The sequence below is a fragment of the Macrosteles quadrilineatus genome, unplaced genomic scaffold (genome assembly GCF_028750875.1).
Source record: "Macrosteles quadrilineatus isolate MER2022 unplaced genomic scaffold, UCM_ALF_1.0 Scaffold_561__1_contigs__length_49028, whole genome shotgun sequence".
In the NCBI taxonomy this organism is placed as follows: Eukaryota; Metazoa; Arthropoda; class Insecta; order Hemiptera; family Cicadellidae; genus Macrosteles; species Macrosteles quadrilineatus.
In genome coordinates, this window is record NW_026543154.1 from 1 (window position 1) to 25413 (window position 25413).

The window sequence follows — 25413 nt, forward strand, 5'->3', positions numbered from 1 at the left end:
ACTTAACAGTAGAAAGAGCGTAGTATAGCATAAAGATTAAAAGCCTGGCTGCAAATAAGATGTATTCAAATAATTATATGTAGGCCTAAATAGAATTTTATGGCGTATCAATCCTGCGCATGTCATTTAGCAATCTTTTGATTCCGTACCACAGGCATTAGCCCATTTTGGGATTTTATTTCATACTTTGTTTTTGCATCATTTAATAGGCCTACTTTGTACTGAAATAAAGAATTCATTCATTCATCTATTTGTCTCAACCTTATATGTAGGCTACATATAAAAATTTATAAAGCGATAAAAATGTCCTTTTAAGTTTATCCCTAAACATAAGTTGTTAGTGATGAATATTTTTAAATACATTTTAGCATTCTGTAACAAATTCTTCGTTTGTACTGGGTTGAACAGTTTGTGACCACTAAAAATACAAGATTTTTGAAAAGGAAAATTTTAATTTTATTTTAAGTGGCAATAAAAAATGTAGGCCGTAAAACTTATGTAAGCATCAACTGGTTCAAGTTCGCCTACTCACTTTATATTTTAAGTAAGTTGTTGGTTCAATCTCTAACAAGGCTATCAATTACATAGTTGGCCTGATTGGTTTAAGAGTTTGGCTAACAATGATACAAATTAAACCTTGTTTAAATTTCCATGTAGCTATCCGCGTACGTGAGGAGAGGATGTCAAAAAGCAAAGATCGAAATAGAACTTTACAGTGAACCTTCAAACTACGTCATTGGAAGAGAGTTTAACATTGACAATAAAACTACTTGGTTTATCAATGGCCAAGTAGTCCCATTTAAAGAGGTAAGTGATTAGCCAATTGATTGTTAATATATTTGGGATGACAAACATTTTACCTTTTGTGTAATTTTTGCATATAAAATAATTTTTGTAATATTAAAGTTTTTTATTAAATTTGGCATTTAAGATTTTAAATGGCCGCCATATTGAAATGGCTGAGATATTGGAACGGAACTTTGTAAGTTCTTTTTACCTTCTGACAAACAGAAATCTAAGCATTTAAGACCCATTCTTAGCCTATATGGCATTTTATGTTTGTCTCAGCCCAAGGAACAAGTACTCAAAATGTGTCCAAACAATTTGGAAACACCCTGTTAATGATAATTACTAGTTAATAAGTAATTCATGGGTTTTGTAGGTGGAAAAAATTATAAAACAAATGAACATACAAGTAGACAATCTTTGCCAGTTCCTACCTCAAGACAGGGTTCAAGACTTTTCCAAGATGGATTCAAAACAGTTGTTGGAAAATACACTGAAAACTGTTGGTAAGAATATGTGGTTTATTATTGAGCTTATTTTTTTATTGAAACTTGTTGAATAATACCTAAGTTACTACACAGTTTTGATCATACGATATTCTGTTATCTGACAGACCTTCCATTTCATCATGAATGCCTTAAAATTAGACTGTATTGGTGTTGTGTTATTTGCACAATGTAGTTGGTTATGTCAAGAAAACCCTTTTTGTCACCCTTGTCTGTAATCTGAAGAAACGTCCAGGCTAATGGCCCACACAGAGACAGACAGACTCATGCAGACAGACGGACTAAAATTTGCTCAAAATGTTGTCAAACGTGGGAACGCACACAGTAGTCCTTCTGCCTGAATATATGGATTCGGGCGATTATTAAAACCTTCCTGCGAATTTTTTCCGCTGCGCATGTGCCTTGAGGTGTTTTCATCGTTACTTCTCTGCCCACTGGAACCAAGGGCAACTTCGGGGGTCCCTACCCTTGTCGTACTTGTTTTTAAATTAGCGCAGTAATAAAAACAACTTTCACAATACTTTGTAAAACTCATCTTTTACCCCTTGGCCCTTTTGCTCTATGATGCATCCTTAATCCTATTGATGTAGAAATTTCACCTGTAATAACAATCGCTGTGTAGAAATTACTGTTTTACTGATAAAAAATATTTTTAGGTTCCAAAGAAATCGTTGACCTGCATGACAATTTGAAAGACTTGAGGAACCAAGAAACTAACTTGGCCTCGAAAACCAAGTTACTGAGACAAAATCTTGAATCTGAGAAGAAAAAGATTAGTAGGTAAGTTTCAATGTGTCTAATTACCCCATTTGGTTGAATGAAATGTGCATCCTTCTTTGTCCATCTAAATTTTTGTGTGAACAAATCTCAAGCCAAATAGTAATAGCGTAACAATAAGATTTCAACCTTATTGCTACGCATTCAATGTTGTTTGCATTTTAAAACAACCTGGTCCTTTTATTTTCATCTCACTTGAAAATTTTATAAACATCACAATGTTCTTATGTTGTTTTTGTACAACTTTTTTAGCGAATTTTACTTTATGCCATACTTTGCTTCAATCATGTCTTCTTGAGGCATCCGCTGCTTTTTGGTGTACACAAATATTATAATGACATACAAATAATTTAATCAAGTACCTGAGTTATTGCAATTAATTGATTCACTAAGTTTTTGTTAAAAATGTTGTGTTGTTGCTGTATACTTAAGTGCTGCTTTATTCTCAGGTTGGAAAATGAAGTGAAAGCAATTATGGAACGACAAGAAATGATGAAAAAGGTTGCGATTTTAGAGAAGAAGAAAGCTTGGTTGGATGTGAGTGAAAAAGAAGAATCCAAGAAAAGGGTGAGTGTATTCTACGGTAACTGTTCTATGGTATTAACACCTATTTAGGTTTAAAATATTTATCATTGACACAAATGGCTTGCTTTTGTTGACAAGTCATAAGTCGCCTAAAAGGCTTAGACATTCTACATTATCTTGGCTAGATTTACACTTGGTTGTGTGAATTCACTTAATGATCAGATGTGGGCTTTTTCAGGTACAAGAAGACAGGAAGAAGATTTTAGGTATCAAGAAAGAAGCGGAAGAAAGCTTGGCGCCATTTGAACGAGAAATTGAAAGAGTCAAAGACAACATAAAAACAGTCGAAAGAGAGATTCAAAAAGAGGTAAGATAAGTAAAATATAAAATACTTTTCCTACAGTTATCTGGCAAAGTGGCCTTGCTTGCAATAATTATAGCTTGCAAAGGAGCTGATTCATACTTTCCCACACTCAATTTATACTTTCTTGCACTCCAGGATTTCAACCAAACAATACAAAAAAGTGTGATTGTACTAAGCACGTAATACGTGTATGCTTAAAAACAAGTTGGCAACACTTAGATACTACGACTACTGTCATCTGTTGTAGTGTTTATTCGTCATTCCATTTTACCATGGATACAACAACTTATCTTAACCTATAAACCTGTTGTTGCGAGTTAACAATCGTTCAACCCTTGGATTTAACCTAACGTAAAACGTGTTGTTTAGTGTTTGAAATATCAATTATTTATGAGTAAAGGGTTTGCAAATAATGGACACGGTGAAAGCAATTATTATAAATCTGTTGTTGCGTGTTAACGTTAACATAAACATTACAAAAAAAATTGTGTTCGGATTTTGCTTCATTAGGTTTGTTAAAAGTTCATTCTTATGGTTATTTGCTCATTTGGGAAACAATTTCATTTAGGTTTGAATTTGTTACAGTAGGCTAACTTTTGAAAAGGCATAAATTATATTGATAAGGTTATCCGCAACTGCTTTGTCCCTTTTACTTCAGTTTATTAGGGTTTTACTGTACAATAAAGTATCAGAAAATGAGTAAGATGATGAAGATAATGAAACTATTGATTAACTGTAGGTCAGTCTTAGGTTGCGACAGCTGGTTTAGTGGGTCTTAAGTCCCCGAGGTCACGGGTTTAAATCCCACCAATCATTAACTTTTAGCTTCTGTGATGATTGCAACCCTCTAGAGCTAGACAGAAGTGATGTATAAGCTGGCTCTGGACCCGACACTCGGGTTGAAGTTGGGACGAAAAAACCAAGTACTCAAATTGGCTGTAAATTCAAATAGTAAACATTCTCTTCTTTCTAGATCAAACTGAGTGGAGACGGAATGGCAGCCGGCAGAAACATTCTGGGTGTGATAGAGGAAGGTGAAGACAAGATGAGAAGTATTGAGAACCAATTGAAAGATAAACTAGAAGCAGCAAAGAAACGGAGCGAGAAAATCAGCAGCTTGGAGGAGGAGATAAGAAACTTGGAGACTGTTATTCAGCCTGAGAAAGGTGTGAATTGTTCGCACTTCATTTTTTGTTTTATATTGTCAGCATGTCAGCATAGTCTTGGTTAATCATTTACTAGTATGTGTAATGATTAACAACTACAGTACTTCTTTACAAATCAAAGTGAAGAAAATTTAACTGATGCTCTTTTGTGCGTTTGCAAATTTTAGTTGATTCACTGCACCCTTCTCAATGACAATCTTCTCAATTTGGCTGAGAACTTAAACTCTCTAGAGATAGCTTTTCTCAATTATATAAGTCCATTTTGTTAATACTCTTCATTGTAATTTTTTATTGAAATTCAAATCTTACAAATCTTTGCACTCCCTTATTACATTTATTTATGGACTGAAAATAAAAAAAAAGTCTAACAACACCTAAAACCAGTGCTCAAATTGTAGTCGAAATGTCAAAATGTAATCACGGAGAAAAGGAATTCTGGTACCTCTCTTTAAAAATGATAAACAATAAACATATTGCCATAAATAGGTAACAGTTCCGGCACTTCATATTTTACAAATCGAGCACTGCCTAAAACATTTGTTTACACTTGAACTGTTATCTTCAAAAAGGCAATTATATACTTAAGATGGTAAGTTAAGTATGTGTGTGGTCATATTCATTTGGAGTGTCCATTATAGTGAACAAATCCTTGGAAAAACACAAATTATGTGTTTAATTAAATGTTTATCAATAGTGGAAAAGAATTTTTGATCTAAAATTTTATTTGTCCATCGTTCCTTTATTAGATTGCAGTAAATGCTTGTGTTGTTTGCAATTGTCTGCTAGTTGTCTTTGAATGTTGCTGACATTAGGAAGATGTTTTATGAATTGCTCATGATACTTCTTGTCTCACTAACAGCATCTTTGTTCGGGTTCGGCAAAAGAATATTGACTATGTTAGATGCAGTCAAAAAACGTTTACCAATTGCACTTTTTTGTGGAAATGGTGGGAATTCCTTTTCACTGTCGGCACATTACTTTAGCCGGTATTCACTCAGATCATTGTTGGATCTAATGGTGTGTTTACGATGTTTCAGAGTCGAGGCTACAGCAGCAAGTGTCAGGCATGCAGCCACAGTTGGCCACTAAGAGTGAGGAGCTGCTGAGAGCGCAGAGGCAGGCTCGAGAAGTTGAACAAAACATAAGTGAAGTCACTAGGACAAAAAATAGTAAGTAAAACAACAGTGATCTAGTAATATCAAAGTATAAAACAAAGAGTTGATGTAAGTATTGGAAATTTCCTGTCAGTGGATTCCCTAAATCTAGAGAAATAATTGATAATTGATTCCTGATCTTGATCTTTTATGTTGGTAGGAAATCCATGCTGTCGACTGCTCTACTATATTCCTTTTACAAACCCAGGGTAAATGCCCATGCATTGACCGACAGTTATTGATTCAGCTAATTTTATAATTGATTTTAATCTTTATCATGATTTTTTTTTATTTGGTTAGCTGAACCATGGTTCAGGTTAACCTATGTTTTGGTTTAACATGGTGGGGTAAAAAGGTGATTTAATGGAAACCTCAGTAAATCATAATTAAAATTACATTATTACCTTGTTTTGTTTCCTCTATACTTTTTTATGTTCTAACTGGCAACATAAACAACAAAAACTATGTCAATTCAGGAATAGAGGGAGCGCTGCAGAGAGAAGAGTCGGCGGCCAATAAAAAGCTAGAAGTCCTGAAGCAGAGATTCCCGGCCACATATCAAGCCTACCAGTGGCTAGAGGACAACCGAGACAAGTTCAGGAAACACATCTACGGACCAATCATGTTAGAGGTGTGTATTTGTTACCTTGAACTCTGCTCACTTTAGTGTTTATCATTGATTCTAAGGACCTTGGATCAGCGTTTCCCAACCCACTGGGAAAAGACAAAAAATTTAAAATGTGTTCGTATCTAAACCCAAAAATTAAGTATTTTTCACTACAACCAAAAGATCAGATGAGCACCAGAAGAGTCATGAGCGTACCAAGGGGGTATTTACTTATTTTCAATACTTCCAATATAAGTAACCTAATAATCTAATATTACTTCATATGTGTTTTTTCTTACAACCTAACTCATTTGTCACAATTGTCTGCCGTTAGATTAACTGCGAACAAGACGCGGCCAAGTTTGTAGAGTTCTCCATACCCCACAGAGAAATGGTTATGTTTGTGTGCGAAGACAAGAATGATATGAATCAGTTGCTCAAGACAGTCAGAGATGGTATGAGACTTAGCATCAACGCAGCTGTGGTAACTAGAAACTACAACAGCCCGGCCAGTGAGAACTACAGGCCTCCTCTGGACCTGAGGAGCATCAAGTAAGATTACGATTTTACATAAATTGATCCCTTTTGTTTCCTAACTAAATAAATTTGGATTACTGAGTGTGTCAGCCTACCAAATATCGGATTGTTGCGAGTCCAACTGTTCAGGAATATTGAGCTGAGGTTAGGCAAATAAAGATGACTAAAGGTGAGCAATGAAGGCTGCTCTTTACAAATACAACCTGTACTTGTCCAGCCTAACTACTGCAGTGAGCAGTACAATTTAAATTGTTTATCCACATCAGAATCTGAAGTCAGTGTATTTTTACAGAGAGTTTGGCTTCTCGGATTACATCATCAACAAGATGGAAGGTCCTAATGCGATCCTCAACTATCTCTGTGCAAACTTCGCTTTGCATCAGATTCCCCTTGGGAACAAAAAAACTGAACTGATGGCTGACAAAATACCTCGACAGATTCGATCTTACTTCTCAGGTGCGTTGAATATGTCAAGTTATCAAATGGTTCTCAATGTTTGCAACTAATTAAAGTTTAATTTGGAACAATTGACTTTTTTTTAATAGTTTTACTTACAAACTCTGCCAAATATGTGTGATTAGTACGTATGATTGTAGATTTTTTTGTCTGGTTTGAAAGAAGAGTAACAACTGCAATACAGCGAAACACAATGTTTATCCTGGAGAATTTAACTACAGATGAGATATTTATGTCATTATTAACAGTAACTTGCCTTGTTTGCAGATTCACAGCATTACTTGGTGAGATATTCCAAGTACTCAGGAGAAAGGTCTTCACGCATCGTGAACGTCAGAGACAGTTTTCTATTGTCTGGCTCTACCAACACTGCCGCTATTGCTGAATACAGGAGAAGGTAGGCAATCAAATAGTTAGGCCAGTAGCAAAATATATACCTACATTACATTGTATCTTACTAAAAGTGTCAATGTCGAGTTTATCAATTATTGCACACTTGTTAGTTGTTACTTACAGCTGTGGACAGTAATCTGATGATTCGATAGCTCTGCTCCACCAACACTATGCTGATATACCAATGTTACTCTTTCCCCAGACATTCCAGCTGTTCTTTCCACCTTGAAGTTGAATATGAATAACAGAGTATAGAATGAAGTGAGATTCCTTATGATATTTGTTCCTGACTAAGACCATCTGTTTCATTAGCCAGGACCAAGCCCAATAAACTAAGAAATCATACAAAGGAAAAGATAGTCGTCTTAGTCTTGAATATTTAGGTGGTAATTTTTCCAATCACTTCCATTAGCCAATTATTAAGTTGTTCAACTTTTTTGTGTGAAATATATGTCTTCTGTAAAATAGTCTCTTTTAGAAACACTGTCTTTGTTTCAGTATCCAAAAAGAACATCAAAAACTTGAGGGGCTTATGAAAAATAAAGACGCACTGATGGCAAACATAAGTAGTATTGAACGAGTAACAAACGACTTGCGACAAAAGAAGCGAGATTTGGACCAAGAGTTGCAGAAATTGAAGGTCGGAAGAACCAGATTGGGTATGAGAAAGAGTGAGCTGCAAAAAGTCATTCAGCAAGTGGAAATTGATCCTGAAGAAGAAATATCCAAAGCAAAAGCTGAAGCTAATGTGAGTCGGTAGATTTACTAATAGTGAATAATTCTATCCAGCTATATAAAACGTATCAGTATTTATTTAATATTGGTAGCTATAGGCCTGGGAAATTGCTTTGTTCTTTTTTAGAAAAATTTTTTTACTTTCAGAAATTTGTCATCGCGTTGACTTCAGAGCCAAGAAAAATCATCAAGTATTTAAAAAACACACAGAGCTGCTTCTCGAAAAAACTAACAAATGTTCAAAAAAAGTCTCACTACCAAAGGATTCTCGACGCGAAAAAGAGAGATGCTGCAGAGGCTCGAAGTAAAGTGGATAACGCTAATGTAAGTTGTGATTGACTTGTATTTGCTATAATTTATGCTCAAAACAAAATCAAAATACCTTAATTTTAATAAACCCTTATAAACATTTATATGTCAAGTACTTTGGTTTATTTAACCTTAGTTTTAAAAAACTTTCCGTGTAATATGAACAGTTCAAATTCTTGTACCGGTATTGGTAATTGTACATTGCAAAAACTCTCTCCTCTGTTCCTAAATCATGTTTATGATTGTACCTATTTGAATAGATTTCAATAAACAAGTGAAACTAAAATTTCTTTTACCTCATGAAAACTGTTTTTATCAGTTCAGGAAACGTTAATTATATTGTGTAGGTGTTAGGATGTAGTAAACCTGGGAGTTGGAGAAAAATGGAACAGGCATTCAGGAACTGTTTAAATACAGTTAAGCCCTTTCAAGGTACTTATTGAAGTGAAGAGACTCTTTTAGTTATTAAAGAATTGTTGGCATTAAATCCCCAGTTGGATAAGAATTTTTTAGGCTATCGATGTTCTGAAATGTATTTATTTTACATTAGGTCCAATAAATATATAGTTTACCAATGATGGGTTAAAAAAACACTTCTTTGTACTATCCCTGTACTTTTTAGTAATTCAACTTCTAAACGTCACTTGAACAAACATTTTTCAGAGGATGCTGGAAAACGTCGAGCACGAGCTGAGAGAAGTATCGCGAACTTGGGAGAGAGCAAAGGCCAAAGCACAAGAGATGTCCGGGGGGAAGACTCCAACAGACGCGGCTCTCCGGAGGGAGTTTGCTGATCTCCCGGATGACCTGAATGGCCTGGAGAGGGAGATATCTGAGGCGACGGCCCGAGTGAGGTGTATGGGAGGGGGAAGAGAGTCGGTAAGTTAAGACTTCTATTGTTTTAGGAAATTGATATGAAATTTATTTGTGCTTGTCTTCCTACTTGAAAACAACAGAATTTAAGGTTATCCTTGTGATCGAGATGCACTTTGATATCCATTAAAACCACTTTTTTTGAGTCGTTATCACAAATGATAAAAAACAAAAATAAATTATAAACACCACTACTGCAATTGTAATAAATAAAACAAAGCTATATTTGTCAACTCAACCACCAAGACATAAAGGGTTAGAGGAATGGAACAGTAACACATGTATAAGTACAGAAATGAAGTTTAAAGGTTTTTGTGGGGAAAGATTCACCATGATGTCCAGGCATAACATTCAACAGATGTGATTTCTTCTCACTCAATCATCTGCAGATAAGGAACAACCAAAGATCAGATAATCAACATTCCACTGTATATTACCTATTCCCTTCCCTTTATTCACAGTGTTGTAATAAAATTTTGAGTTGCCAAATCACTTGCAGCTTCCTGCAATGTTCTTTTTCCTAGGTTTTGGAAGAGTACGATAAGACAAAGAAAACCATAGAAGATCTAGAACGTCAGGTGGCTAACCCAGAGAAGCAGTTGGAGACTATAAAAGAACGCATGGAGAACAACCGGAACCAGTGGATACCTCAGGTGCAACACCTGTTGGAGAGGATCAACGCAAACTTCAGCTCTTTCTTCTGTCTGATCAACTGCGTGGGAGAGGTCTCGCTGGAGGTTCCGGAGAACCAGGTGAGACGGGGGGCTTCTAAGTTGATGTAGTAAATTTAGTTGATATATCCTAATGTGTAAACTTAGTATAAACTTTGACTACTGATACATCCCCACATTCCATCCCCATGTTAAAGTTGTCATCAGTTATTAAAATTAAATACGTTAATAACAGATTGTGTGATCTAAATTACTAATTTATGTCAAATACACAAGATGTTTCTACCAAGTCAAACTGATGAAACGACTTATTGTGAGCTCTAGCAACTCTTATGACCAATCAACTCTCAGCGACAAATAATAATGTAGAAACAATAATTTTAGACTCTACAGTTCCTTCAGTAGCACATTCTGTAATTGGCTCACACTAATACATACTTTTTTAGTAAAAAATCGGGGACAGCTGGTCCATATAGATGGGATGTTTACTTCAGTCAACCAATAGTTAATGGTATAATCGAGACAGTTAAAGTATTTTTTCTCTGCTGTCTACACCTTCAGATTGCTAAGTTCAACTGGGATTGCAATTCAGTTATAGACGTCTCGTTCGAAAGAAACTTTGTCGTAGCTACATTGAAATCTAGTTGCTGACTCCCAAAAATACATCACAGAGTGGAAATATTTTATATTATTGAGCCTACTGATCAAGTTTTGCCTGTAGGACGAATACAGCAAGTACGGGATCAGCATACAGGTTCAGTTCCGAGAGTCCAGTCGTCTGCAGAAGCTCGGTCCGCACACTCAGAGCGGGGGAGAGAAGGCGGTGGCCACTGCCATCTATATGTTGTCTCTGCAGGAACTCACCACCGTGCCTTTCAGATGTGTGGACGAGATCAATCAGGTAATAATGATCAAATACAATATGTAAGCATACGATAAAACAAAAAGTAGGCCTACAATAAAACACAACTAACAGGTAGGCCTACGATAAAACACAATAGGTAGGCCTACAATAAAATACAACAGGTAGGCCTTCGATAAAACACAATAGGTAGGCCTACAATAAAATAAAACAGGTAAGCCTAAGATAAGGCACAACAAATAGGCCTTCGATAAAACACAACAGTTAGGCCTACATATTTTCAATTTGCATGCCAACAGAATGAATAAAAAGTAAGAAAACATTAAACTTAATTGAATTATTGAGTATACAATATTCATTGTAATTTTACCTCTTGTCTTGTAAATGTTGTTAAATGCAATGTTCTGTTTTCAGGGTATGGATGAGCACAATGAGAGAGTGGTGTTCAAGCTGATGGTGAACACTGTTGAGAAAGCTAACTCTGCTCAATGCTTCCTGCTCACACCCAAGGTTAGAGGATATTAAAACTACAAAGTAAAATGTATTTTTATAATAATTGTATAACATTAAATACCATACCAGTATTTTTATTATTGGGTTCACTGTTCAGTAGTAATTTTAGTGGTGTGCAATGCATTTAAATTTCAATTTGATTCGATGTTGATCACGATTTGATTCAGGATGCTTCAATATACATTAGAACCCCTGTTAACAAAAATAAAGGGGGAAAAGCCGTTTCCGGTAACCAATTTTGCGGTTAACCTGTCATACGCTAAAAATAGCCTATGTATTACCACAGTTTGTAGGTAAAACGAACTTAAAATAATGTCTATATATAATTCAGTGTTTTATTTCAGCTTCAAAAATGTTACAATGGGTTGAAGACGGAATACTTTACACAGAAACAACTGAAGTTACTAAAGTATTTTACATTACGTATTACAGAAATGTACTTATATTTAGCCCTGTATTATTTTATCCCTCCGTGTCCATAGTAATGGTATTAATGTCGGCCCATTTATTGCGCAATCGCAGGGTTTTATTAAAATGTATCTTAAAAACTTAAAAACACTCTAAAGAATACTGTTTTATATATAATTTTGTTTGGAAAATTATGGGCTTCAATGTGGGGTTAACATTTCTCAAAAATTACAAAATAGGCCTAAATGAAAAAATTTTATGTTTGCACTCAATAAATTTTTATAATTTTAGGTCTACAAATATCTGAAAATAGCCACTTTGTTCTAAATCTTATGAGGATTCCAAAAATATAATCATATAAGGAAGTAGGTTTGCAAATAAATAAGTTATGGGTGAAAAACAGATTTCGTACATTTAGCGTTAGCTAAGAATGCATAGCCTAACCATAGCTAGGAATCTGGCGGATAATTTACATCAATATCACTACCTACTTCTTCAGGATCATCAACCAGCCCTTCAAAATCACTTAAATCTTCTTATAATGCACCACATATATCACTACTTTTTATTTTTAACACTAAAACAATGATAAACGTAATAACGCATCAGTCATCGGTGCGAGGTTAACCAAGTTGTTTACAAATACGCACGTCATCTGTCTGCTATAATATTTTGGGAACTAAAATGAAAAGCATCTAGAAACAGACATCAGGAGAAAGCTTAGAATCTACTGAAAACAATGATACCAATCTCGATCCAGTTCAATCTGGATTCAATCAGTCCCAGAGCCTTCGCCGTAAACGATGTTTGTGTGTCGCAAAAGCGACGCGGCGGGTGTGTTGTGCGTCGATTACGCGACGCTTAACACTCGGAGGGTTATGCAACGGTTTAAGTTAACCCAGGAAACACATTTTTTTTATATAGGTCAATAATAGTACAAATTGCTTTGGTATAGGCTTATTCGAATTGTTAGTTAAGTCTAGATTTTCTTTGGCCAACCATAAAATCAGCGGTGTCCATCAGCATCAGGTTAGATTTTTGGTAAATCATCCATTACGGTAACGCAAGTTAAGTTTTAAATAAATTTTGAAAGAAAATCAAAATCATGCTGGTGCTGCATAGAAATGAATCGCATTGGACAAAAAAAAAATGCTGTATTGCACATCCCTGTATTGTAAATCATGCCCTTTTGTTTATCTTGTTCAGCAAAAATCCCAACCATCTTGTTTATATTTTTGAATAAAAATCCCTCTGTGTTTTTATTATATTGTCCAATTCAGATTCCCATACTTTTTATCCGCGGCAATTTTGAATATAAGAATACCAGTTGGAGGATAAAATGATAGTGTTAACCATCATGTTAAAGCTAGAGCTCGGCAAAAATGGTCATTTATTATGTGTTTTCAATGGTGTGCATTTGTTGCAAATGTAGCTAGCTCTTAGGTTTTTATGTTTTTGTAGAAACTGTTTTGATAAGGGTATAAAAAATAAATACACAGGAATTTAAGTGCTATTTGTTTGGGATGTCAAGTAATAAACATATATGTTTATTGCAGTAGTTTAATTCTCTCCGTTTCAGATTTTGCCCAACTTGGAATACTCTGACAACGTGAGAGTACTTTGTATCTACTCTGGTCCGTGGTCCATCAGTCGCCTGAGGTTCAAGATGAACAAATACATTGAGAGGGTGGCAAGATGCAGTGAGAACACACGACGAGAGTCTCTCAAGAGAAAACACTCTCAGTCAGACGACTCCGACTAACATTCTGTGATAAAACTTGTCCATATTGTAAGTATTTAGGTATCCATGAAGTTTGGAAGAGGACGAGTAACGAGTGCTTGTCAAGGTTTCACATTCCATCCGGATAAATTTTAAAATTATCTCAAAAATTGAAACACAAGCTGATGTTTGATAACAATTTACTTATGCCCTTACTAGTCGATTCAAACTGTTTATCGTGCAATTTTGACAGTAAATTTTGAAGAAGTAGGCTACAAAGACAAAGCAAACTTAAATATAAAATTTAGAAAACAAAACCTTGGTATAGCGTTTTTACACTAGATATTGTGAAGGAGTTATTGGCACAATATTCACGGTTGAGAACTCTACTAGTAATAAATCATCCACAGTTGTGTTTATGTAGGATAAGTATCATGGATCCAGTGCTAATGTGACATTGATAGGGCTTGTCAGTCCAATGCCTATATGCGTGTGCCTTTCCATGTAGACCTGTCACAGTACAGTATTCACTGGAGATTTGTGCATTTATTTAGCCCAAGTAAAGCTTGTGTTTGTATTGTTTGAGTTTCAATTCAAACAAAGTGTTTAACACCCTATGCCTTGCCACCAATAGTTATACAGCTAAAGTAGGTATGCAGATTGAATTTGAGATTTGAATTTAAAAAATTGTCTTAGAACAAACTAGTGGCGGCTGGTCAGTTAAAAACCCCTATTCGAATGCTCTAAAAAGAATCAATAATCTAGACCGGTTGGACATGTTACTTGTTATAAGCAATGATAAGACAATCACAAAAGCATCTAATTGACACATTTTATTTTTTTTTTATGTTTGTTAAAACAAAAACCCAATCAAATTACTTTTTACTGATAGTCAACACGAACACATCAGTTCATAATGTTTCATTTCACACATGGACCTACTCTTTAACATTATCGTACTGTCTAAAATTGCAGCATTAAATCTTAAAGGCAGCGTTGTGATCGGTGTATTTTTAGTTGAGCGTCAAAACTTTGTGGTTAAGATCTAAACCCCTGCCTATTAGCTTAACGTCCTAGCATCTGCTAATTCTCCATTGTGGAAATGATCCTAAATTTTGGAAGCACTAAAAAAATAGGCTGTCGTATTTAGTTGAACACTTAAAATGTGCATTTTGTTGCTATATTGTGAATGGGTGAGTAGAGGTTTCATTAACCAGCCGCCTCTGGAATAAAGTAAGAACATCGTTCATTTTCCGTTATTTTACTACTACTACTTTTTTATTGCTATTCCGTTTATTCACTATCATAATTTTTTCATAATCTGCAAGTTTGGTTGGTTAGGTTAGTTTAGAATAGTTTCATTTTATAATTGATATATTCATAGACTAGGCTAACTGTTAAAAATTTTAGAATTGCAATATAAAAGTAGTGGTAGTGAATTAACGGAAAAGAACCAGAATAACAAAGGAATAAGTGAGAAAATAGAATTGTTGCTGCAATAATTACGCAATGTTCGGACACAGTTTAAACCTGCAAGCCAATTTAAGCTGTGTTTAATGTGCCATGGCAAGGCAACATTGAATATAAGTTTTGGTTTAAGATAAGTTACATTAATTGTTACTTTGTACCTAAAGAGATGTATTAAGTTTTATTATTTAACATGTTCCTTAAATACTAAGGCTTAAACAACGCAAATAACAACAATTATTGTGTTTACTAGTTTACTGTATGGTTGATAAAAAGCTATCCTTACGTTTTTGATTTAAATCAAGTCTTTTTTCTAAATCCTTAAGCAAGTTCCTACCATGCAACAATTTCCCGATGTTCTTTGTTAAGTGTACTTTACATTTAGGTTATTTAATAGTACTTTGTTCTTTGTGTTTATTTTATACTTGTATAACTAGGCCTAATTTTAAAACTATTGATAACATCAAGATACATTTTTGTTCGTCTTCAATAACTAATTTATAAAATTGTGATAAAATATTTGGCATTTAATTATTTATTACCTAAGTTATTACGGAATGTAAGAGTAATTGCATTTTTACTTTGCTTTTTCTACATTTTGTCGAGTCTACAGAAAATATTTTGTACGATTAAATAATAGTCGAGTTGCTAGAATTTTAAAACTTGAATTGACTGTGTGTTATTGTATTTAGTAAAGTAGTGTTATAAACTGTATTTATAAGTAAAAATAGTACAACACCATGTTTGTACATTTGTACAGATTTTTTAATAAATACACTATTGTTCAATGTGATTTATTATTAAAACTTCAATCTTTCCATAAAATAATAAGTTTATTTTTTTATTAAAGGGAACTACTACAAAGCTTTGTTTGTAAAATATAACTAAAGAAAAAGAACTAAAGTTAGTAAAAAATAAGGTATAAATGTGGAAAGATGGTTCTTCAATTGTGCCGTTTAAGCGGTAACTTACAGTTCAGTTGTTTTGGAGATCAGTGGTAGATGTATTTAACTTATATTTTCTAAAATAGATTTAAAGAACAACATTATCCTCTCCTGTGTCTTTGTTCTGTTGTGAAGCAAGATAATGCAACTAGTAAAAAAAACAATCATGTTTTTTATAAAAATAATTTATTAATTTTTTAGTTCAACCATTACATACCATACAAATATGGTTAGCCCTGCACCGCAAAAGAATACAGAAAACTGGTCATTGTTATAAAACAATGCAATGTATGTCTATCATGCTTACAGCCTACACTTTTAAAAGCAATCTTACATCAAATGGTTAAAAATAAATATACATGGTCTCCTTTTCAAATATTAACAAAAACAAAATCTGTTTGTACTAAGTTGTGATCCGATAATGTTTTTTTATTTATAGTGCTAAAATTTAAATAAGGTTACCCTTTATACCAGTTTTACTCGAAGTTGGAAATTACTGAAGTGGCACAAAGATATACTGTGGAATAGTTGAACTGTAAAGAAACGTTGATTTTTAAATACTGTGATATTAAATATCTGGGCCAAAGTGAAGTGAAAAATATTTCCTAGAGCAATTATTTGTACATAACTAATTTTATAGCAGTAAAGTTCCAACATTTTCTCAACCATCTAATTTACATTCATAATATAAATAGTAGGCTATATTTGCTATTGGTTAAAGTCTATGAAGACTACACGCTGTTACTTAATTTTCGTATTTTAGTGTTTTCTTAACTGAATACACTTGGGTATTTAAGCTAAATCATGTTTTTCTAATTCATCTCTGATGAATAACGTACATTGAATCAAAGAGAAAAATAGGAACTGATCCAAACAAATTTGTTATTAAAATTATGTCTCAGTTTATATTAAGTTTTTTTGTTCCTTTGGAACAACATTGTTCAAATGTTCAACCTAACCTTAAAACTTACTTAAAATAAAACTGTCTTTATTGACAAAAACTTAACAAAAAATAAAATACTCTGATGCTTCAAGCTCTTGATATGAACACAGCCTTTGTGGTGAATTGTTCTTAAATCATTTGTAATGTTTACTTTACATGCTAACTGTTTTATGACTCTGATTTCAAATACCAATCAGGCACAAATGAAAACTCAGATTGCCCGTTGATTTCCTTGCCCGTGATAGAATTGCCAGGATTCCATTCAAATTTCCACAATGCATTCGGTCTTGAACTTTCGTTTATACATCGCTTCACAAAGTCCAAGAACTGGGCGCAGAAGTTCATACAGACACAAGGGTCCCAGAAACCCTGCAAGATAAAAATGAAGTTCAAAATCACTTCAAACAATAAAATTTAAAACAACGTTTGATAGCTGTAACTTATAGACTATGCTTAAAAACACATCGTACCTGAGGCCTAAAGGGAGTTAAGTAAAAATCACTAACCTTGGCCATTTTAGGTATCTCCCTCACTTTGTACTCTTTCACAGTAGAAACGATGCCATCGTCATCTCGGAAACCGCAGTAAATCGTCTCAATGCCAACGAGGAAACTTTGACACCACCATTTCAGCAACTTGTATCTGTTAGTCGAAACAAACGGGTGTTAAAAAAGATAAAACCTTTGGTTAAACAAGGATAATTTATACTCTTGAAATAAACTGATTATGATTAAAATATTTTCCTACAGTTACCTAACAATGCACATGTTCTCTCACTAATTTGAGAAAGCAAAGTGACCAATTCGCTCATCAGTGAGACAATGTTAACATTGTCTCACTCTAATTACTTTGTCTCACTCCAGATTTGCAACGTGAAGGCACGAAATAGTGAGGGCGTAACATGCATTCAACGTCGTATGCGCGCGAAATACGTTGGCAGCACTGGCTGTAAATCAGCTGGTCTACTGTTGTATTTGTCACTTCACATTGAATGTTATAGGTATTAAAAGTAGGGATGGTCAAGTCTCGAAATTTCGGGAAATTTTAAATCTCGTTACACGAGACGAGATTTCTTTTTGGCCGAGATTTTTATCAAGACGAGAAAAAAAAAATTAAAAACGCCTGCAGAAAGTCAATGCAATACCCGCAATACAGGAGCGTGTTGTAGTTGCGTTTCCTTTGCGAAGGCGTTCTTATTTAATTAATTCTTCAAATGTAAATATTACTTTAATTATTTAATAACATTTGAGAAGTTTTGTTAAGTGTTAGCAGTGTGAGGAATGTTTTATTACTATAAAAAAAAGGCAAAACAAGTAACTATTTTATCAAAATTAATATTTTATTTTATGATTTATTTTATTTTAGGATAAGTTGAACTCTATCCTAACTGATATCACTATGTTTCCTAATCGTAGGCATTTTTAATAAGTTAGGCGTGATAAAAAAAAAATGTTATGCTGATGTTTTTTAATAAAAGATTGTAAATATTCTTGCCTATTATCATTATTTTTGTATTTAAACAGTCATCTAACAATGTTACAAAATCAGGTAAAAATGTTGAACTTGCATTTCCCGTTGTGTATGAGAAGGGAAATCCCGTCTCGATCTCGTCTCGAAATTTTATGAGAAATAAAAAATCTCGTCTCGTCTCGTCTCGAACTAAAAATCCAATCTCGTCCATCCCTAATTAAAAGTTCACTTCTGTGCAAAAATAGGTTATGTTTCTTCACCAATTTATTTGTTTTATGGTAACTGTAGGAAAAGTATAATGTGCAACTCGAGTTCAAAGTACAATTGCCTCACTCGAGAAACCATTCCTCACTCGCCTACGGCTCGTGAGTAAGGATTTCTCTCGAGTGAGTCAATTGCTCACTTTTCTCACTAGTTGCACAAATAACTATTAATTGTACAACTTCATTTAATTTCCCAAACTTTCATCTTGAGCCAGGAGGGGGTTATGTCCTTATTCTAACTCATTCATACCCACGAGGACATTACATAAGACATGTTATATTGCTTAAAAGCTAACATTTTATTCAGAATATAGTGCAGACAACTTATGAAATAGTTTGATGTAACAAGTATGTCTAGTCTAGGCATTTTACAGTGTAAACAAGCTAATAAGTAGCTGAGGTTTAATTCAATAGATCTCACATAACACAAACGCTAGTGTTGCATTCAGACATAAGCAGAACTCTACCATCCAACCAACAGTAACTGGAGACTAAATAACCAACTATAGTTCGGCCGCTTAGAAAACGACCTGCGCGCTAATGCTAAACCAATGCTGGAGGAGGTCGCTTTCTAAGCGGCCGAACTATAGTTGCACTGACTTATACCTCTGATGTTGTTCTACATTGGCGGTTTCGATTCCCATTAGTCCAAGGTATGTGCACAACTTAGCTAGTTGCTGAGCCACTTAGATTAAAGGTGTCTGGTTTAGGTGGAAGTTGATTTTATCATCATTATGGTTACATAAAAAGCGACGAGCGTCTGAGTGAAAAATTTAAGCTGAATATGAAGGCAAGGTGAGTGTAAAATGTAATGAGATGATCTGTACCTTTGTTACTGAATAAGATCAGCTGTTTGATTTATCTGTGATTATTTATTTAAAACCCAACTATCAAGAACAGCTGGGTATGTTACTAACCATGAAAAATTTACTGACTTTTTTAGGATTACAAAGTGAAGTGAGTTTACTGAAGCTTGCCCAAATCAATTTTGCTTCTTTTAACACTAGCATAGAGTTGGAGAATAGGAATATTATTTCATTTAAACATTGACATATTAATTTAGTTGTTATTTAGACATGTGAAATCCACATAACCTACATTAATATAGAAACCATAAAAAGTTAGTGTCAATGGGTTAATGTAATTTCTTCCATAGTCAATATTCAAATGTCCCAACAAAAATGTATGTAGTTTTATTTTAAGTAGTAAACTATCCTTGTTTGAATATATTCTAATTTAACATTGATGGCAGGTTTTATTTACGAGTTTACTTCAGCTCTTAAAATCTAGGTAAATCATACCGCTTGAAGCTTGTGTCCTGACGCTGAGTCTCAATGTGACGACTGGTCTTGAGTTCTATAAACGGTGCCTTCATGCTCCTGAGCCCTGCTGCGTCCACAGGCTCATCACTGCACACGCCGTCCATCTCCGCAGCGTACACTAAACTGTTGCCGCTCAACTTGCTTCGGAAAATGCAGCACAACTCTTCAGTCTCCAACACTGGCTGTGACGTGTCTGGTTCTTGACCAGGTTCTTCTGCAGAAAAGAGCACCACTTTACTTACATTTGAGTACGGTTTGAGTTCACCTATGACCGACTAGCTTACGCCCAGTCATAGCTGGGCAGCAAAAGTTACTGACTGTCTCTGCTGTAGGTGGCAAAATATGCGGCGAGACAGGGCGACGCGCCATGAACTGAGGCAGCTGTGGTGGATGGCAATCCGTTGCGTCGCCGGGGTAGCGCTACCAAATACAAACATACTGCATTTGTATCTTGACACGCTTGTAGCGTAACCAACGGGCACAACGTCACTCTCGCTGCTCAGCTAGGACACTCCCATTACTTATCATGTGTTTGTACCCGTCAATCTTGCCGCTCAGCTAGGACGGGGCCTTAGGATCGATCGAGTGATTTCATAACTATTTACAGTATCATTTTTATTAATACCGGTAATGTGATAAATTATTACTTTCACCAAAATTGTATCTAAATAAAATATCATGTAACTTATTATGAATCAAGAAGTTATTTGATTGTTATTAGTACCAATCCTGGGCAGTACTAATTAACAAAATTTGTTAGCTTCACTGTAGCACCAGTACTTAGATTTTGTAGGCCTAGACTAAGCCTTTGGGTTTAAAAGACTCTTTTAAAAAGTATTATATTACATTTAATTTTTTAAAGTCACTATCCACCTAATTTATTTTTTAACTTTAATTATTTAGTGCTGGAATACCTGAACCTAGTAAAATTTCAATTTGTGTCTAGGCCTAACAAAAATTTGTTTGGTTCTTAATTAATTTTCTTGTTTGTGAAGGTCATTAAAGAATGTTGAGGATTTAAAACAATAAACTTTCACGTAGGTTGGATTTGTTATTTTTTTTTAGCATAGATTTTCTTAAACCTAAGTTAACTTATATTTTTTTTATCTTAGGCAATTTTTTAGCCTCATAATTATTGTCTTGTGCTATGACCTAAGCCCCGTACAGACTTAATAACCAAACGTAACATACCAGCCAACATAAACTGTTCGAACTTGTAACCCCAAGACTGAAATTGTTTTAGTCTGTCCGAAACATTTTCTTTCTCTCTCTTCCTCTTTTCAGTGTCAAAGGCACATAAAAAGTTTGTATTTTTCAATCTCGTAGCACAAATAATCCAGCCTTCTTGCTGCTCGTAAGGTGTACACATAATAGTGGTCAGAAGACCTCGGAAACACACAAAATCAGCTGTCTGAAAAAAAAACATACAAATTAGGCCTAAATTCGGCTCCTCGTGAGAGTTATTAGTAAAAGGTTGTACACCTTAAAACTTATTAATTTAATAATAAGAAGAAATCTTTATTCGTAAAAATACAACTAGGTAGCCTATCATTGAAAAAGTCATAAGATGTAACTTAACCCTTACCGGACGGGCAAAATTGTGACATAGAACGGGAAAAAATAAAGATTAATTTTCCTTATTTGTGTTTTGTTATAGGTACAAGTTTACCGTAGGCCTACATAAAATAAACACAATGGAATACTTGATACTGTCAAAATAATTGTTTACTCGTTTTTAACTATGCGGTAATATCCGCTACCCGTCCGGGGATGAGTAGAAAAGCAGGGGATATATCCGCCACCCGTCTTTGAAGTGTGACGCAAAATTCTAGGGGGGGAATAAACTAGTATTCACCAAGTCAGGCTAGGCCTACCCCTAGAACCGGCCACACTCAAATTTCTTCCCCGGAGTGCTCAGAAGGAGCCGAGAAAAATCCAGGGGTCGATACGAAGTTGTCACGGCTTTGACTGATCAATTTATTTAAATTTTATCGAAGGCTCAGAGCTCTAGAAGCGCTCAGGAATCCTGCAGACGCCCAGTTGGAGCTATATCATCCCAGCCTTCGTAAAAGTGTTTTGGAGAATTTTGCCTAACTTTTAGAATGACTCTGTAGGGCCGACGAGTATTCAATCTTAAGCCAATGTGATTTAAATACTCGTAATGAACTTTAAACTAATTAGTTGAAGACGTTGGTAATTGATCTAATATCGAATAAAAGGCAAAACAATTCCTACAGAGTCGTCGGGGCCTAATTAATATAATTGGACGGAGAATTTATCGTGATGTTGTTTAAAATAGATTTAATATTAATATTCGTAGCTGTTTGATTGTTCAAATCAGCTGCTCCCAAGACTTGATTCTTTCACCCGCCAAAGACGGGGTTTAGAACATAGACGACAAGTCTCGGGGTATTAAAACGGTGAAAACGAGATATAATTTTAGACGTGATAATTATTTGTTAAGCGAACGGAGAAATCGTAATTTCGAAACTAATTAATGGTAATTAAATAAACGATAGCCACCGCTAGTCACTGGCAGGCAGGAACTGGCGGGTCAAGACTCAAGTTAAGATATTAAATTTAGATAATTCGAAACGGAATATTAAGAAAACGAAAAGGTATAATAAGTTAAGTATGCGTAAGGTAAAACAGAAACAACGTAAAACGTAAAAAGGGGCCTAACTAATATAGTAGCTAACCTTCGTAATAATATCGTACAGTCGTCAGAGCGAATAATCCTTGTCCGGCTCAAATCCCGATTTCCTCGGCCGCGGCTCAAGCGCTGCGGTGGCGATTTCGGAAACTAGCCAACAGCTGATCGGGGATTCGCCTGTTGAGCCGGTCTAGTTGTCGTCTGTCGTTGGTCAACAAACACCATTTCGAGGTTAAGTGATGTTGTCATCGGCGTTAAATATTCGTAAAATCGGTCGTTTTAACTTTATTATGTGAAACGGAGTGCTATTATGAATAAATATGTAGTTGTGGGTGTGTTCGTGTACTTCACTGTTATCAAAAGTAGGCCTACGTTCTTTGGCCCATAGCCCAAGCTAGGGCCAACACATAGGCCTAGGATTAGGATGTTGTGGATAAAAATCGGGTAAGTTATGGTGTTTGTTGACTAGCAATACGTTTTTTTACCCCCCTTAAAATTTGATACCTCACAGAAGATATGACCATGACGTTAGGCAATAAATTAAGAACAATAGGTATGTAAACAATAAATAAAGACGCAGTGTTGAGCACGAAACGTCGAGGGGGGCAGCGTAGGAGAGGTGGGTGGTGCGCGAGAGAGGGGGTGGCGCGCGGGAGAGGGGTAGGCGTGGGAGAGAGGGGGGAGTGCAGCCATGCAGAGAGCAGGAAAGTGGCGCCTTGGTACCGCGAAATATCTGGTTACTGCTCATGCACCTGCCTGTCTAAAGAGAAGGCGGATATATCCGCTTCCCGTCCGGAACATCAAAAACCATAAGCGGATATATCCGCCACCCGTCCTTTAACGCCAAAGACTTAGGCGGATATATCCGTCACCCGTCCGTGAAGGGTTAAGTTAGTTTTTGGGGTGATAATGTTTCCCCCATTTTTGTGCAACCAAGTTTAATTAAGTTTACTTTTTAAAGACTTATCCATGCACGCTTTGTTAGTTGTTTAGTTTGATATATCGATCGATATTTTCATTCGTTCGTTTGTGCCAGCAGATATGGAAATGCCCCCATAACAGAAATTCGGAGAAATTACATAGGCCCCTACTATATCCTATCATTGCACATTAACTTTGATCCCGACTGACTGGTCTGGTTTTAAGTTAAGTTATGGCTGTACATCATGGTTGGGAGCTACTGCCTTCCATATAGACAAAAAAGTAAGTTAATAGGCCTACTTTAGTTACAAGCTAAGTTACTACTCTGTAGTTATGTGTCACTTCTTTGAATGTAAGAAAAACTATGGGTCGGCCGGTTAGAAAGCGTCCTCGTAGCATTAGTGTGAGAGAGAGATACCGAGATGTGAGAGTGAGACAGACTATGGCTCTTACCCCACTCTGCTGCTGCCACCCCCAACCTTCTTTGAATTGCAGCTTGAATATTAACAGCAATTAAATTATACAGCTGATCAAAATATAAACAATTACCAGTACGTTCTTCATAACTTGAGAAAAATAGGTCCTGCAAAAATATTGTATAGCCTAAATCGCATCAATATTTGAGGATCATGAAATGTTATTATATCATTGTGTACGCTGTTTCATTTGGTAACACAGGATTCCAACTCCCACAACACCGGGGCAGCGCCGTTCCGGTGTCGTGTCGTGTAGTGTGAAAACGGCCATTGGCAGCGAGGGGGAACATACCCTCCCTCGCCGTTACCTCCCCTACATGCGCTAAAAACTTTGCGCAGGCCGTTTTCTAAGCGGCCGACCTATAATGGGCCTAGGCCTAAGTAAGATTGATTTTTTGAGATTTTTCACATCTGTGACTGTCTCATAACTTACTTGAAATTCTTCTTTTTGATTCCCTTCTGCTTGTATCCAGGTAAATATATGATCTAGTTTCTCGTTAAGCAACTCATCTTTACGAACACATTTTTCAATACCTTCATTTAAATTAAAATTTACTTTGCTGGCAAGACCTCCTTGAGGAGACTTGCACCAAAACAAGTACTTAAGTTGACTTTCATTAGGAAGAAACTTTCTGTTTGTATCAACACTGAAGACACCAATCACTGATGGTTTTTGGAAAACTGGAAATTTTCTTCCATCTCGAATAATTTCAGTTCGTTTACATTGAACAGTATTGTCATCATAATTTAAGGTTAAATAGTTGCTATTTGTTTTAACGTTGAAATTGTTGTAATTCCTCCCACTTGAGTTTCTGTTGTCGAATTTTCTTTTGGTATTCATTGATAATTTGTTCACGACAGTCTTATAAAAAAGCAAACATTAATGGTTAAGTAGATAATTTATGATAATGTTAAGGTTAAGCATTGAGAAAGCCTAGGAATCAGGAGTGCACTCTTTCGTGGAAACCAAGTCGCGTGTGTTAAAACTTAGATATAAGTAAATTTGCTATTTTAGCCTCGATAAAATATATTTTAGGCCTACGTCATTTACTTTATAACACAACACTTAAAGGAGCAAACATTTACACTAAGTTATGTGTTCCAAGTTTGTTTACTCTTGGAATGTTTTGCCAACAACAAATAATGGCAATATTGGCAATGGCTGGCAGCAGAAAGAAAACGCTGACACGTTACGTATTTACTAAATTATTGTCACATTCACATATGATATTAATAAACAAAACGAAATAGGAAAAGAGTAGTTCTAATCAAATTAGGTCATTGATTATATATATGTATAATCAAAGAAAGGACCATATGGGAGGCATAATAAAAGTTTTCTGGAATCTGGCTTTTTTCGTATAGACTACTAACTTTACGCTGGCAACGCAGAGCGTAAATTTAAGAGAATGTATTTTTACGTTCATGTTTCATGATTTGTACTTTATAACTTGATTGCTTGGTTATAACACTACAGACAGCCTTAGCCGTGTGGCCTTCTCCATTCTGAGCAAAGAGGTCTAGAAGAACAAGGTGACCTAGACTAAGAAATAGTGGCTGTGCAGCCACAGAAGTGGTGATGGACCGATGGA

The 25413-nt window shown here is 35.3% G+C and overlaps 2 protein-coding genes across 2 annotated transcripts; one reads left to right on the forward strand and one right to left on the reverse strand.

Moving 5' to 3' along the window:
* Nucleotides 1-657: 657 nt before the first annotated feature.
* On the forward strand, nucleotides 658-15544 carry LOC128982560 (structural maintenance of chromosomes protein 5-like; the record flags this gene model as incomplete). The annotated part of the gene is made up of 18 exons (XM_054401516.1): nucleotides 658-807; nucleotides 1163-1292; nucleotides 1949-2072; nucleotides 2519-2636; nucleotides 2833-2961; nucleotides 3932-4124; nucleotides 5162-5293; nucleotides 5755-5909; nucleotides 6220-6437; nucleotides 6715-6878; nucleotides 7146-7275; nucleotides 7770-8019; nucleotides 8154-8330; nucleotides 8979-9194; nucleotides 9713-9940; nucleotides 10581-10760; nucleotides 11136-11231; nucleotides 13222-15544. Coding segments are annotated over 18 exons (2973 nt in total), but the record flags the coding sequence as incomplete, so codon positions are not given.
* A 433-nt stretch (nucleotides 15545-15977) lies between these two features.
* LOC128982562 (decapping and exoribonuclease protein-like) lies at nucleotides 15978-24978 on the reverse strand. Its single transcript, XM_054401517.1, has 5 exons — nucleotides 24255-24978; nucleotides 20963-21182; nucleotides 19751-19985; nucleotides 17223-17358; nucleotides 15978-17085 (listed from the first exon to the last, which is right to left on the reverse strand). The coding sequence occupies exons 1-5, from the start codon at nucleotides 24660-24662 to the stop codon at nucleotides 16885-16887; spliced, it is 1200 nt and encodes a 399-aa protein (XP_054257492.1). The 5' UTR covers nucleotides 24663-24978; the 3' UTR covers nucleotides 15978-16884.
* Between the last annotated feature and the right edge of the window lie 435 nt (nucleotides 24979-25413).